We start from the raw sequence: 16,783 nt of genomic DNA, 5'->3' as shown, positions 1-16,783 counted from the left end.
GAACTATCATTCCAACATTCCCAAAACCAATTTTATATAAATAGTAAAGTAATGCTTTAGCAGTGTTCAAATTATGTCAGAATAATGAAATCCCCACTAGATATAAATCTTAATCATTATACTTAGATATTTAAGTAAATGAAAGAATGGAAACTGTTAGAAGCTAGAAAAAATCTACAAGAACCCAATGCAACCCAATTTTTTTTTTCCCATTTAAAAGAAGTTCTTAAACATCCCCTCCCACCAAATCCCGCCCCCAAAAAACAAAAAACAAGAAACAAAAAAAATAAAATAAAATAAAATAAAGAATGCCTTTAATCCAGATGCATAGAACTGTGGAACTATACATATGCTTTTCTATTGTTTTCTTTTTTGACAGGGAATATTATGTACTGCACCTTAATATGGGCCTGGCTAACCAAGCATAGAGTATAAAAGTTGGTTGGGAAAAATAGGTCGAGTCATATGGTGTCACCTAGGTTTAGGAATTTCTAAAGTAGTTTGGACATTTCTAAAGTAGAACTAGAAGTTTTATGCTGGAAAAAGAAAAGAACTAGTGATTTAAATCAAACAAGATTGAAATAAACATGGAAAAAAGGAGAAATGAGGGTGGTTATGCTAGGCTTTTCATTTACAGTTTTTTCTTGATGGGAAACCATTGATGCTTCTAGTTATGCTTATATTTTCATCTTCAAACAAAGTTAGGGCAAGCCTCTATTGAAACAAGCCTTCAATTAACTCAGATCTGGTCTGTTCCTTAAAGTTAAAATATTCAATTTGATGCTCTGTTAATAGTTTTACTGCAGATCTCTTCTCTCTTTTCGTTGAGAATTGAATGCTAACTTCACTGTCTGGAATCTCGCAAAATTGTTCATTACAATTCTGAGTGATTGTTATGAATTTTAAAATTTCTGTTAATGCCGTCTGTTTGATCCTGCATTTGCTTCTGCAAAACAAACCATCTCAAATACGTCTGATGTAAAATTCCAAATCAAGTTCTAGTTCTGGTTTAGTTCTTATCAGTTGCAGTAAGTCAGTTCTTTGCAACCGGCATAATATTTCTTCACATTTGGTATCCTCAACCTCCACCATTGTTGCATGACCCAAAATTGAACCAGACTTGATCTTTCAGATATTCCAATTTCAAATGAAGAGAAAACTTCTTCTTTATTTCCATTTGGTCAATAGGGTCAAGATTGGATTGGTTTTATGTGGTGGAGCTCTGTTAACTTCTTTCAAGTACCAGTTATGAAGCCACTGTTGGTTTAGGGATATTTTTTGAGCTACTAATTAACCAAAACATACCACATTCTGAACATAATTTCTTAAAGGTTCAGGAATTAATTACTTTCAGCATCAATCAAGTAAGTCAACCAGAGATGAGTTTGATTTTTTCCATTTTACTACATCATATCTATCAAGCTTTAATTCTATTTTTCTCCCTGTAACAAATACTTATCAGGTACTGAATACTTGACCTCCGGGCTCTGATACCATTACAACTGCTTATTCCAAAAGCTCAAGCTGTTAAGCAAGAGCTACAAGCCTAAAACAATGTATATCAACACATACCAACACTCTTTCTTTTTCTTTACTCCAATTGATTCCCCTCCCCCCGGCCCCGTGTTTCTCTCTTTTGCCATGACTTTTCATCTCTTTTCCTATCCTTTTTACTCCCCTCCTCTCATGTACCCATTTCTTTTCTCTTCTACATTCTGTTATCTCATCTTTTGTTTTGGTTGCTTTTTCCAAATTATACTTATTTTTCTACTTTTTTCCTCTCTCCCTCTTTGTCCTCTCTACCGCTTTTCTATTTTTTAACCTGTTTTCTTTTTCCAACTTAAACTCTTTTTCTCTCTGCACTCTCTCAATGCCCTCTCCCACTTTTCTAGTACGTCCTTCATCAACTATTTTTGTTTATTTCTCAACACACAGTAGACGCCCTCTTCCCTCTCGCTCCCTAACCATCACCAATTCCAACTCCTAAAATCTCTCCCTCCCACTCAACCTCTACTTGTCTCCACCCTTTCTCCTCCCTTATACCTTATCTTCTATGATTCTCTCATCCACATCCTTTCCTATAATAAATCTGATTCTCTACCTCTAGTGACTCTTTTCCCTATCCCCTTCCCTCCCCAAGCATTCATAATACCCTAAATTATCTTTTTTTTTTTTTTTTTTTTTTTTTTTTAATGAGTCCCCCCAACTTGACTTGTGTTGTTTTTCATAAAATAAATAGATAAGTATGAAGAGTGGAAGAGACCGAGTAAAGAAGTCCTAAGTAAGATGAAAATAGGTAAAACACCTGGACTGGATGAGATCCTTATTGAAGTGTAGAAGAGCTTGGGACCGTGCGGAGTAGCATGGCTGGCCAAGCTGTTTAACAAGATTATGAGCACAAGAAAAATGCCAGATGAGTGGAGGAGAAGTATTGTAGTTCCAATCTACAAAAATAAAAGTGATATCCAGAGTTACAATAACTATAGAGGTATAAAACTAATGTGACTTACCCTGAAATTATGGGAGAAGGTTATCGAGGCCAACCTAAGAAGGGAAACTCATATTTCAGAAAATCAATTGGATTTATGCTAGCTAGATCCACGACAGAAGCCATTTTCCTACTACAGATGCTCATGGAAAAATATAGAGCCTATAAGAAGAATCTCCATTGGTATTTCATCAGCCTAGAGAAAGCCTATGACAAAGTTCCAATGGAGTTAATATGGCAAGTTTTGGAGAAGAGAAGGGTGTTGAGAAGATATGCGGATATAATTAAAGATATGTATAAGGGCGTGGTGACTAGTGTGAGAACAGTGTTAGGTCAAGGTAATGAGTTCCCGATTACAATCGGGTTATATCAAGAATCAACTTTAAGTCCTGATCTGTTTACACTCATTATAGACGAGTTAACCGAGAACATTCAAGTGGAGGTTCCATGGTGTATTCTATTTGCAAATGATATTATTCTAATAGATGAAATAATAGCAGGGATTAAAGACAAGTTGGAGTTATGAAGATCTACTCTAGAGTTGAGAAATCTTAAGATAAGTCGAACAAAGATGGAACATATGGTGTGTAACTTTAGTCACATAAGGACAACTAACGAAGTACTGAAACTCGAAGGGGGAGAGATACCGCAAAGTGATTGTTTTAGATATTTGGGGTCAACCATAAACAAAGAAGGGGATATAAAAGATGATGGTTCTAATAGAATTAAGGTATGATGGATGAAGTGGAGAGGTGCATCTAGAGTGCTGTGTGATTAAAGGATTCCTCTAAAGCTTAAAGGAAAATTCTACAAAACTATCATAAGACCATCTATGATGTATGGTGCAAAATGTTGCGCAGTCAAGAAGCGTAACATAGATAAGCTGGGTGTTGCAGAGATGAGGATTTTGAGATGGATGTGCGACAAAACTAGGAGAGATAGGGTAAGGAATGACCGGGTTAGAGCTGATTTAGGGATTGCCCCGATTTAGGACAAGCTTTGAGAATATTGTTTAAGGTGGTATGACCATGTTCAACGGAGGCCTTGGGACGCACTAGTAAGGAGTGATCAGATCTGAATGGAAGGAGCTAAAAGAGCTAGAGGCAGACCTAAAACGATCTTAGAGGCTTAGATGAGGTTATAAGGAAAGACATGCAGAAGCTAGGTTTGGACTCTAGTATGACCGCTAACAGAGTGGTTTGGAAGGCAAAGATTCATGTGGCCAATCGCTTGTAAGTGGGATGTGTGTGTGTGTGTGTGTGTTTTTCCTAGATCTATCTAGCCGGCACCATTTACTTGAGAAAAGGCTGAATTGTTGTTGTTCATTAAAATAAATAATTGTGTTTATAGGACTATAGTTCATTATAATTTATCCAAATACAACCCCCTGCTAAAAAAAAAATGAGGAGAAACAAGCATTCATATTTAGCTACGTTCATTCAAATTGAATACCAATGATCCATAGCAGGGATTCAACTGAGCCTCAGACTGAAAACCTTCTAGCCCTCTTTTTATCTACCATGAGGCTGAGTCTGCAGACAGCGAGACACTCGAATTTCAAACATGTTGACCTCATCATCCAGTTATGGATTAATTAGTCCAAGCAAATAACGTCTTATGTCACAATGATGTTTTAAAATCATGTAAAAAGTCAACTGTAAGGGGGAAAGGGGGGAGGGAAGCCCCAAACAAGATCGGATATAGTTGAAATACCACCAAATTTGTATGTCGCATATCCGTGGGATTTCCCAGATATCCAACAGTCAAAATGACCAAATGACCAATCCAAGTGGTAGAAATGGTAAGACAACTAGAACGCCTCCCAGCTGTGCCTCAACTAGTGACTCTTAATTCTACATTTGGATCCAAAAGAATCAATAAATCTAAGCTCTAGCACACAACAACCATGAACACAGTCAATTCATGCAACAAACTTGTCATGTGTAGCTTTTAACTTGACAAGAATCTAAAGAAGATAATTTGATGTGAATATCTTACGAGAATGAAAGCATATGGCGAACTTTGGGTGCTGGAGGCATGTCCATAAACAAGGAATTTGAGAAGAAAGAAATCCGCCTTCTTGCTTCTAAGTTGACTGGTACATCCATTGCAGACTCCTTCACTGTGAGTAATAGATGAAGTCTTTTAATCTGCAAAGAGAAACATGTTCAAAAATTGTGGAGAGACACCATTTATAGGCAGACAACAAACAAAATTATCTAATATATATATATATATATATTACCTTCTCTTTCCAAGCTTCAGTGTCTTCAATTGGGAACCTGATAGCTCCAGGTGAAGCAAATAACTGTTTTTGTTGATCATGGGGTGTCATCCCTTCCTGCCTCCCATAAGATCCACTATGGCTTGGTTCTTGGAAACTAAAGAAAAGTAACAACCACATAAGAACAGAAATCAAGGGTTGGCTTTCCAAACGGAAACTATAATTAACAGATCGTTCACGACTTCCAGAAGATGGGTCCCCACAATCAAACAATCAACTCATCCAACATGATGAGGAAATTGGCAAAGAAATTGAACAAACAATCTAAATTTTAACATACTTTAGAAGACAGTCAACACAAAAATCATTTACCTAGAAATTTGGTCCTCCATTATGTCTCTTGTAACAACCTCCAGCATGTCCTGGAAGCAAATTACTACCTTTTCCCTATCTTCATCTTTATTGTTTTGCTGTAAAAAGTGAATTATTCAATCAGCATACCTTATCGAGTCGATATTCGGATATTGTTTACAAGGAGAATGGAATTATGGAAACCATTAAGAATATTTACCAAATACTCGATAAGCTTAACAAAATGTCCATATAAGGTTGGGAGTGCACTCATCTTCAATTTACTTATAAGAGTATCAGCTTCTATGTTCTTGTCAACTTCAGAGAATATAACATCAATAACACTGGAGAGTAGCATCATAGTATGGTATTAACAAGAATATCAGAATACATCAAGGTGAAACCTAAAACATAATCCTTGCCAGACAAGGAATATGATAAAGTTCAAGGCAGAAATGACCTTTTTGTTCTATAAAATGGGATAGAAATTAAAATCCAAAAGGAAAACTTTGAAGGGGCGAGATTGAACCTTACTTTTTTTCTTGGTCCCCTTGGACAAGATAGCTGATAATATTTCTAAATGAACCATAGCACTCACAAACTGCACAATTCATATAGTTGTCTGCATCTAGTCTTTTCCTCAACTCACGATCCTTCCCATTGCTATCTTTAGCCATATCTAATGCAATTGGGATCTAACAGCACATAAAGAAAGGAAGACTTAAAGGATTGTTTTCACAGCGTCAGTAGTGTAAACTGTTATAAGTAAATACAGACCTTGCTAGCAAGTAAGAATGGAGGCCATTGTATAAGATGCAAATCACAGTCAGCCCAATATGGAACAAGCAACAAATCTTTTTCCCTGAAATTTCAAACAAAATTAGCATTCAAACAAATATTTCTCTAATTTCAGAGCAAGGTTACATGGGTCAACTGTTTTTGTTTCAGATAGTCTCAAATTAAGAAGTACATAAAAAGGTTATCAAGTTACAGAAATATGTTCTAGCAACAAATCTATTTACCCTGAAATTTGACAGAAATGTAAAAAGTATGAAACAAATAATTTCTCAGTCTTCCAATAAGGTTATATCCATCAGCAATTTTAAGTTCAACTAGTCTGAAGTTAAAAAATACAAACAAAGGGTATTGAGTTACATAAATATTTCCGAGCAACAGTACCTGTTACTGATCAGATCTTCCTCTCTGAAACTTTCTATGATTTGGTTCCACAACTGTGCAAATTTTGCTCTCTCCTTCTCTTTATTAGGAGCGATCTGAAAAAACAGTGTAAAGTTCAGCAAAGCCACTTGAGAAAAAAAAAAAAACTCAACACAGCTTGATTTCTGAGATAAAATGGCCTTGAGCACCTCAGCAAATTTCCGACATAAAGTAGCCTTCAGCCCTTTCCTCTTAGGTGTTTCACTCTTCTCCACTGGAATCAAGGAGGCATTAAAAGCACCCGGCAATGATTGAAATCTGGATCTTAGCATTCCTAAAGTTCGAATCTGGAATAGGTTAAGGGTTTAGCAGAGGTCTAACATAAAGATAAAACCAATGTAGAACATCACAGAACTAATTATACCCAAGAAATGGATTCAAAAGCATGCACAGGGCCTTACCCACACACCCCACCCCACCAAAAAAAAAAAAATTTAAAGGTCACAGTCTTCTAAACAAGAATGATTTCTTATAACAATTTCAAAAGCAATCCCTTGATACATGGCAATGTAGAATTGAGCTGAAAATCACATGATTATATCATGAGATACAGAAGATATCCACAATGTGAAGGTCAACTGATAATGCAGTGTAGGATAAAAGCATAATATTTTGCTTATAGTCGTGAAACATTCCACCAAAATTTGTTCCTCTGGTATGGCCAAAGCAATACAAAACCCAAACATAAATGCAAGATTTCAATTGAAGCAACTGAAAGTCCTTATTCTATGGCACCCTGTCCCAATTTTTGACTTATTCACCAAACCATTTTGGTGACAATTACATATTCAAAGGGATTGTGGAAGGTTGAGGCTTAAACACCTAAATTTTTATTTTTTTAATTTGTTAGAAATGAGGAAATCAAGCAACAAATACACGGGTACTAACTGTTGTTTCTGGATTCTGGTTGCCCTTGTTGGCAGCCTCGGCCACATGGCAGTGCTGACATGGGCAATTGTGATGATGTGACAAGTTTGGTCTCTCTGATGAGATGTCAGTAGTGTGTGATGGTGTTTGAGTGGTTTAGCTCATCCATGGTAGGTGATGCAGATTTCCGAGCCCAAAACTAGCATTTTTGGCTTAATTCCACTAGGGGGCATTTTCAGCATTAAAGATAATTTTTTTGGAAGACAGATCCGCATGGATCTTGCGAGCATAAAAAGAACTTTCTAATGCACCCAGTTTTGCCGGTTCTGATATCAGATTAAAAAGTTACAGCTTCCATAATGTTCAGGGGCATTTTGGTCTTTTTACTTGGCTGAGTCTGATGATGGTTTGTTCTGGGAGTTTGTAGAGCTTCAATTCACGGTCCATACCCTTTTTGTTTCAGCTCAATCTGAATCCATATGAGGGAGTTATGGACTTTTCTGCGAAACTGGTACGGAAACTCCAAAACCTAAAATGAAATTAGATCTCAGTGTACAAAGGTATTTTTCAGCATTTTTTTTTTAATGGACTGAGGGGATTTTGTGAGATTTATGAAAGTTCTGGTCAAAGGGGGTCTTCAGTATACTTATTTTGGTCAAAAGGGACTTTCAGCATTCATTTCTTGGATCGAAAGGGTCTATTGCAATTAAAAAGAACTTGGAATATCCTAGATCTAAGGATCAGAGTCAGCCATGTACCTCAGGTGCCCATCCAAGGGTTCGTGAAAATTTGCGCTGACACAAACACTGAAGATGCCTCCACAACCTTTCTCATGGGTGAGATGCATAATCGATTCTGCCCTACGCTTCACTGAATCACTCCCTGCTTAAGTGCTAGGCACGCGCGTGTGCGCATGCGCTGGAGATTCCCATCGGCACAATGCCATTGATCAATAGTGTCAGGCGCTGATCCAAGGGTTCTCATGCCTTCCCAACTTCAGCGACAGATCTAACGGCACCTCTCAATTCTTCTGCATCGACCAATGATAAATCGATAACGGTTCTAATTGTGATGTCAGCACTTGGTGTTGAGTCAGTCCTGCATCAGCACTAATCCTGATTTTGCGGCCAGGATACCATTATCCTAATCCTACAACTGCCTTTGCTCACACTTTTTGAGATCATATCAGACGGCTGTTAGCCGTGCCATCGTGCTCCACGGCACCAGCGTACCCCACGCTGCCTTGGAGATTCTAATGCCCCTTTCTCATTGGCCCAACTTCAAATGGGCAAAAGTTTTGATTCCCAAGGCCAAAATGGTCTGTTAAAGTTGTTTTCTCTCTGTTTTTTCATGCTATATCCATTGGAAGTTTAGAGGAGAAGAAACCACGGTTTTGTGAGTGAAATTACTCCTTTGGTTGGTAAGCCATTGAATTTGATTTGTTGCTTGGGGGAGGTTGTTCAATGTCCATTAATGGAGACTTATGTTGGTGGTTTTGCCTGAATGCTAACTCATTGGAAGCTAATGCAAGAAGAAAAGAAAAGGGGAAAAGAGGAAAGGTTTTTGTGGAAGTCTTCTGCATTGAAGAACTAGAAAACAAGGAAAGGGTGCTTGTGAGTGATTTCAATAGGTCAGTGGACACTTGAAGAACTAAGTTTCCCTTTAGAGGTGAAGTTGAGATTCCAGTGATCAGTGGAGGGTCTCAGATTCTTCTCAGATTATCAGAATATCACAGACAGCTGGTCATAAGCTTTTCTAACCCTATAATCATTTGACATAATTGTATGTGAACATACATGTATGCTAGGCATAGGTGTATCTGCATAATACCTGTTCTATCTTGTGGAACATTGTAGGGCAACTGCTATAAGCCCATCTCTATCATTATTGCTCTGTTGTAGGTGTTTAGTGGGTGCTAGACATCGGGGGTGGGTGCTCCCTTGCAGTGGGTGCTGCTTTTTGTATTTGCACAGTGTGTGCCTTCGTGGTTGTATTCTAAGCAAACCTGGGAGTGGATGCTCCAGTTGTAGGTGCAAAAATTAGTTGAATTTGTTAGTAGATACGAAGCCTTTACATGCACTACTCCTAGGACGTAGCATCTTGCCGAACCTCATAAATTTCCTATGTTGTGATAGTGGTTCTCTTTCTATTGTACTGCTTAGAAGTGCGTGGTATGTGGAATGGGTGTGCACATTTGGAAGTGCCTATGAGAGGTTGAGTGTGCATACGACTGTTTGTTTGCACCTACAGTTCTTACATGGATTGACACGTGTTGATACACATCAGAATATCAGATCAAGGAAAGGAAATTGGATTCATTGATTCACCCCTCCCTTGTGACTGCCAGGTTACAACACTGGCATCCATTGGCACAAGTTTTAGGATTGTTGGGTTAAAGTAGAATGAAATAGGAGAAAGCCAATTTTTGGAAGAACTAACTTGGAAAATAATACATGGGTTAGCATAGGCTTGAGAAATGAGCCATGAAAGGGTTGACAAAATAGGGTGGACAGGATATATATCTTAAGCCAGGTTTGCCTTCTTGAGGTTTTAGGGTTGTTGGTAGAAGCAGAATGAAACAAGGGAAAGGTACCCAATTCGGATGTATGTCAACGAACATATAGTTAAATATTTCCATTTCAGAAGCAAAGTCAACTTGAAATTCCATTGGCATAAAGTAATTACATAATTTCGGTGGAATTGTTTGATATACTACACAGAATTTTGGTCATATTGATCATCATCATATAAAAGATCATGTTGGTTAACATAAAGACCTAGGCTGACAGAAGCTCCCGAAACCCACCATCCGACCACTTCTTCCAGAAATGATGTAAGTAATATAAGAATTTCATGTGGTGCAAAACTAAAATATGTACAACCTAAAGAATTTGCTGTAGTATGAAATACTTTTGGAGGTTCTTCCTTATCAAAAAAAAAAATAGTGGTTAATGAACAGTGGACAATAAACCCGGTGGCATCAGTTATGGTATAGCAAAGTGATGTAAGTGCAGACGGGATATGAGATTAGGCTTAGTGGTAGTTATTTTAAGTTCTAATATTTTCTTATAACCCTCTTGCGACCAAGAGGTGTCATCGGGCTTACTTAGGCTTCATGGGAACATTTTGGAAAGAACCCAAAAGGGATAAGCCAAAGAGAAATCCCTCCTGGCAGAGAGCAAGGGGGATGGAACCCACTATCTTGGAACCCTACTAGCTATAAGGGAAGAGAGGGAAAAGAGGAAGATGGCCCAAAGGCAGAGTTCACTAGCATAGAAGTGAACAGAGGGAAAGAGAAAGGTGGCCCAAAGGCAGCCATTCAATATCCTCCCATGAACCCAGTAGAAATTCTATTAAAATCATATGATTTCAAGACCTAAGTCTGCCTCCAGTCTTCTACAATCTTTCTCCAACCTCTCCCAACCACCCCATTACAATGCACTATTCTTTGTTCAATGAAGAAAATTATAATTGGGAGACCATGCAGTTCATTCCATCCATTTTCTAAAATATGAGAACGAATCTAGTGACTCAATGCCAACAAATGGCCAATTATTTCAGAATTTTATCATTTTGCGCAGGTGATTAAAATTTGAAGACCATAAATACAGCATAGGAAATATTTCAGAAAGAATAAATGAGATGAGTACAGTGTTAGAAATAAGGGGTAAAATTGTCATACCGCAGGTGTCATGTCATGGTGTTGTATGTTATGTCATGTCTTATGGATAGATAAGATAAGTAGGGGCAGATTTGTCATTGTATTGTTTATAACTTTATTATATAAGATATACACTGCTCATGGTTGGGTATTCTACTCCAACAGTGAGCCCTTCCCTCATCTTCTTCTTTCTCTCTTCTTCCTCCATGTTTTCTACTTGTGTGAATGCTGTCGTTTTATGCTTTGATAGTGTAACATACAGAAGCGAAATCAGGACTTATTTTTTGGCAAATTTGCATAACCATACACTGCCCAAAACAAATGAGAAGGAAAAACTCCTTCTGTGAGTTGAATAGGCATTAAGAGTTTACACGGCTAATATGGACGCAAACAGCAAAAGACTAACACCAGAAAGGAGCTAACAAATTAGGCGACAGACCTCTCCAAGACGACGAAATGCCCCATAGATACCTCCAAAAAATGTAGAGAAAATAGCGTACCAAATCTGGGTGTCCATAAAGTATACCTGGAAAGAATTTTTAAATTAGTACCAATAGGAAAGTGACGAAAAACAATGACAGATCAAAAAATCTTGACAACCACAAAACATACAAGAATAATAGGAGCCCAGAGTGAAATTACAACACCAATGTTGCTCCTGGCTGCAAATAGAAAATGACCATGTTACAAGAATTCTTTAACTAAAGTAACTTGGGAAACTACTTGATTACCTCGAGGAAAAAACTCATGCCATTTGAAAGTTGTTATATGAACTTGCATGATAGTTTTTGTTGGACCCACAAGAGGCTTTATCTGCAACGTGAAAAAGGCAAAAAACAGGCATAAGAAAGTTAGATAACTATAGTCTCACCAGAAGATGCCACAGATAAGCTCATGGCCAGAGGCATTTGTAACAAATATATTTATCCCCACTAGGATATGCTGCACAGAAAAATAATGGTTATCTATGCAACAGAGATTCATCAGACACAAATGATTAGCATGATTAGTTTATGCCAATTCATTTAAACCCAGAAAATGTGAAAAATAAGTGATACATTTTTCACCATATTTATGAAAATTAATTACTTGATTACTTCAAAGCACAGTAGATATTGTGCAACGGCACTGAAGCTTATGCTCCTTAAAAAAAGGGGGGAAATTTCACTGAGAGCTCCCCAGCAATATATTTAGCATGAAGTAAAAAAAGAAGAATCTCCCTACAAAAGCTTCAATCATTATTTTTGGATACTTCTCAAATATAGAATTAGTTTGTGTATATAGCGTCAGAAATGTAATTTCACACATTTTCAATACATATGACCACTACCTCTATATAGTAACTGAATGTGATCTTTGTTATTATAAGTAGAACCCAGAACATGGAGTACCTGAGCATGACAAGAATAACAGATACATCAGTCAAAAACAAGAAACATCAATTCTACTCATGAAACCATTCCAAAAGCTGCTTTCTTACTTGAACAGTGACAAAGTACTCTCGTGCATTCCCCTTCCAACATAAAGCCGAGGCTGCAGACATTAACAAGAGGTAATGTAAATAAGTACCAGTCAAACATCTAAAAATCCTGTAGTTCACGAACACGTACACACTGAAAGGAGATCCATAAGAAATAATTAGAAATATATATGCCAAATAGCCATGTTTCTGCATACCTGAGACCACCACATCACGAGCATCAAAATTTTATTGTTTGACCTTTCAAGAAACCTCCGAACGAAGGGGAACACAAAAAAAAACGCTGCCAGCATATTTGGCGACAGGTATAAGACAATGGCCAAGATATATAAAGAAGTTGACTTTCCACCATTTCCAAACCAATTCTTTATAATTTGTGCAAACCCAGGAGGATTCTCCCAAGTGTAAGCGTAAGTCACCGGTAAAACAATCACCCATGCAGCTGCTGAAACAACCTTTAAGATATATCTTAGCTTTACTCGGGATGACATGCTCCGCATTGCTTTCCAGCTGAGGATTACATCCATGACAGCTGCAAAAGTGAAAATTTCAATTAATCAAATAACAAGGCTTCTTATGAACCAAAAGAATGGGAATAATAATAAAATAAAATTGCAAACCATTTAGAGATTTGAACAAATTTAGAAGCAACAACAACAATCTCAGCCTTAATCCCAACTTAATGGGTGGGCCAAATGGATCCAAAAAAAAAAAAAAAAGGCCAAACATCATGATGAGAGAAGAGATAATAAGGGTGAGAATATAAAGATGAGAGTAAGAGGACAGAAGAACAGCCCAACAAGTCAGAAGAGTCTTAACTACATGGGGTCGGCAACATGGTTCCTTGCCCTCCAATAGGCTCTATCCAAGGTCATACTTGCGGCAAGACCAAGACTATGCATGTCCTTCCTCGCCACTTTGTCTATGCTCATTTTAGGCCTCCCCCTAGCTCTTTTAGCTCCCTCAATCTGAATCAGATCACTCTTTTCTGGGGCATCCTCAGGTTTCCTTTGAACATGGTCATACCACCTCAAACATGAACAAATTTAGGATCATTCAATTGATATTATTAAGAAGAATAATGGAGAGAATGATTTGGCTTGTCAAAGATGACAGAGGCCGATGCTTTTTATAATTGGGGAACTTAGGTGATAACCTAGTTATCAAGGTGTCGCTTAGGCGGTTTTCCTGGGACCTAGGCGATTGTCGCCTTCTGTTTTGGCACTTATTTATGCCAAATTTCATTCAAGTAAATGTTTTATATTTACTTAAGATATTATTCATAAATAAGCAAGTACCCCCTCTTTGAATCCAATAAAACTAGTTTAAAAATTAAATTCCAAAAGGATAAAACGTTAACCCCCAAGTCTAAGAACAAAAACTGATTTTTTCGTTGTAGGGGCGATTCTCAACTTTCAAATGTTGGGGTTTTTCTTAATTCTGAAAATTTCATAAATCTTATCAGGGTAAAAACATTGCTAAAAAATAAAATTATGGTAAAATAATCTTTTGTACTGATGTCCATAAAATTATTTTCATTCAAGCGATTTTAAGAGCATTCACGCATTTTAAAATAAATTTAACCGAAATATAACTTTGCCATTACAACTCAGATTTAAGTAATCTTACACTTGTTGGAAAGCTGGTTTTGTGCTATACGGCTATACCTAATACAAAAAGTCTCATGTAAAAATAAAATCATTTGACCAGTCAAACTTATTAGAGAAGAACATTTTCTAAATGTTGATTTTTGACGACTTGATGTGGCTTAATGTTCATTTTGATTACTTGATGTACTTAATGATTTTTGATTTTATTCAATTTGTTGATTTGTTTTTCTAGTGAATATATTTCATCGGTAATATTCTTTAATATTTATTTAGCATATACGTAGATATATATAATTTTTAATATGCAATTTGTGCCAAATAAAAAGGTTATATAAAAAGAATACTAGAAAGGTTTGTTCATCAAGGCAACGCCTTGCAGCCACCTAATCGCCAAGGAAATTAGGCAGTACATCAAAAGCCTTGGTTGCCTTGATAACTACGGGTGGTAAACATCAAGGAGCAAGTGATCTCAAGGAGATGTCCATTCTTTCTCTCTTGGATACCATTTTTCTCAAGAGTGCAAACATAGGATGTTCGAGACAAAATAACGTGTTCATCAAGGTACTAAAGGAACAAACCATTCAACCCCATTATCTCACCTAAAAATCTGAATGTGGGCACTGAACTAGGCCTTGATCATAGTACGAAAAGACAAAAACAAGAGAGAGCCTCAAACTTAAACTGGAGAGGATAAACTCAAGTCAACCGAGTACAATTACGAATAAATGTAATAAACCATCTCAATCCACCCCTAGCAATTAGAAGGTCCCCATATATCCGAATGAATGAAAGAGAAAGAAATAGTAATTAAGTAATTTTATTATCACCAGAAAAATAAGGAGACTTGGTGTGCTTAGAAAGTTCACAAATATCGCAGGAAAACTTGTCCATAGTACAATGTTTTATTAAAGATGGAAATAAATGACTTAAAACACGGAGAGTATGAGCTAAAACTAGGAAAGATGACACACTGATAGCCAGATCCAAGCAATACAGCCCATCACATACCCAACCATATCCAATTGTTGCTCCCGTTGCCAGATCTTAAAAGACACAGTGTGTAGAAGAAAAGTGAACACGACAGTTAAGATCAATAGTGAGATGATAAATGGAAAGTAAATTGGACCAGAGTTTAGGAACATGGAGAATAGAGGATAAAGAAATGGTATGAGAGTAGGAAACATAAACTTTACCAAAGACAGCAGACAAACACCCATCAGCAACTCGGACCTGGTCCTTATCCAAACAAGGAAGATAGGTACGGAACATGTCCGAGGAGCTAGTCATATATGATCACAGAGGCCCCTGAATCAAGGAGCCATGATGGACTAGAAGGAGAGGAAACTTAAAAGGTACCTGAGTGGCGAGGTGAGAAGTTACTGTAGTGGAAGAAGCAATGGTAGGAGGTGTTGAACTAAGCTGTGTCATCATATGCTGAAGAGCTACCATCTGTTTTGAAGAAAAATGAGAGACCATAGCAGAGGAAGAACCATCAGTAAATTCAAACAAATGAGCATGAGGGCGAGAAGACCCCTGTTTCCCATCACTCCCCCCCTTTAGGACGATCATAAAGCTTCAACAAGTTTCTCTAGTGTGACAGGGATGCCACTATCATCACAATTAACAGCCAATTTATTGGTGATGCTAAGATCCACTTGAGTAGTAACCAGTGCAGAGCTAGTAGGTGCAATAATAGACATCATAACATAGCAAATAGCGTTCCTATATTGGACCAAATTGTAAGCTTTAACAAAAGTAGGGGATTTATTGCAGCCAAGAACCTGAATGTGGATTTGATTATAATCCAGGTTTAGCCTAGTGAGAAAATTGTACACTCTTTCCATCTCATTCTCCTTTTGCAGGTACTAGCTTCAGTAGTATAGACCATAGACCCATAATTCGAAATTTCAGTTCAACCGACGATTTATCTCTGTTCAAAATCATCAGCGATGAGCCGATGACAAGTTAACACGGTTTTGGTCAAAATTTTAACAAAATGACTGAAATGGTCAAATATTGCTTGAAGTGGTCAAATTTTGCTTGAAATGGTTGAAATTTCGCTCAAAATGTTTGAAATTTCTCTTACTTTTACTCAACAACTCAAGATGATTGATGCCTTGTGTAGCAACTAGCAACTCTCTCTCTCTCTCTCTCTCTCTCACACATCAGTTTTACAAACTAATATAATACATAAGGAAATGATAACAAAAAATAAGAATACTGAAGCATTAATGAAATTCATTACACTAACAAAGTGATGACAGCAACTACAATCACTAGCTAATCTACCTTGCCCAAGCTTCAAGATTGCAGCTGTAATGAAGACACTAAGCACCTTTTTGAAAACAACAGCATCAAAGATCGAGCTTGGTTGCCCCGATCCATTCCAGGCAACAATTATCATAGCCTTAACAAGAACACTGAATGTTAGCGTGACCACACATTCGGATAAAATTACACCCCCCCCCCAAAAAGAGAGAGAGAGAGAGAAAGAAAAGAGAAGAAAAAAGGATACCTGTAAACACAAGATAAAAAAACTCCACATCCTATCAAAGCTTCTGAAGATATGCCAAAATGAGCGTATCTCAACAAAATTAACTTTGCCAACCCACCGATCTCTGGTTGGCGTGCTCTCCTGAATATAAGGACGCATGATAAAATGCACTATCATAAACCACCATCAAAATCATAACAATCTCCACAGAAACCAATTTATTTCAAATTAACTTCCAACGTCAGTAAGGTGAAAACTTAGTAATCATGATTGAAAAGCAATATTTTGAATATTTCAAGAGGAACTTCAACTTTTTATACAAATCTCATAATTCTTAACCTACCAACTCAATTTAGCCCCCTTCCCCACCCCCCCAAAAAAAAAAAAAAT

At 37.2% G+C, this 16,783-nt stretch overlaps 1 protein-coding gene across 2 annotated transcripts in view; it reads right to left on the bottom strand.

Moving 5' to 3' along the window:
- LOC122068580 (callose synthase 3-like) overlaps positions 1-16,783 on the bottom strand; it is a 34,608-nt gene that overhangs the window by 10,537 nt on the left and 7,288 nt on the right. For both annotated transcript variants that reach the window (XM_042632438.1, XM_042632440.1), the window contains exons 15-30: positions 16,415-16,534; positions 16,189-16,306; positions 12,487-12,821; positions 12,290-12,342; positions 12,140-12,200; positions 11,541-11,622; positions 11,422-11,471; positions 11,249-11,335; positions 6,431-6,568; positions 6,243-6,337; positions 5,841-5,925; positions 5,598-5,758; positions 5,284-5,407; positions 5,085-5,182; positions 4,734-4,869; positions 4,487-4,638 (exon numbers count right to left, since the gene is read on the bottom strand). In XM_042632438.1, coding sequence (XP_042488372.1) covers positions 4,487-4,638; positions 4,734-4,869; positions 5,085-5,182; positions 5,284-5,407; positions 5,598-5,758; positions 5,841-5,925; positions 6,243-6,337; positions 6,431-6,568; positions 11,249-11,335; positions 11,422-11,471; positions 11,541-11,622; positions 12,140-12,200; positions 12,290-12,342; positions 12,487-12,821; positions 16,189-16,306; positions 16,415-16,534 — 1,895 coding nt within the window. The remainder of the gene's footprint in view (positions 1-4,486; positions 4,639-4,733; positions 4,870-5,084; positions 5,183-5,283; positions 5,408-5,597; positions 5,759-5,840; positions 5,926-6,242; positions 6,338-6,430; positions 6,569-11,248; positions 11,336-11,421; positions 11,472-11,540; positions 11,623-12,139; positions 12,201-12,289; positions 12,343-12,486; positions 12,822-16,188; positions 16,307-16,414; positions 16,535-16,783) is intronic.

This window comes from Macadamia integrifolia, unplaced genomic scaffold (genome assembly GCF_013358625.1).
Source record: "Macadamia integrifolia cultivar HAES 741 unplaced genomic scaffold, SCU_Mint_v3 scaffold429, whole genome shotgun sequence".
Taxonomy (NCBI): Eukaryota; Viridiplantae; Streptophyta; class Magnoliopsida; order Proteales; family Proteaceae; genus Macadamia; species Macadamia integrifolia.
Note: the sequence above shows the minus strand (reverse complement) of the source record. Positions and strands in the feature narration are given on the sequence as shown.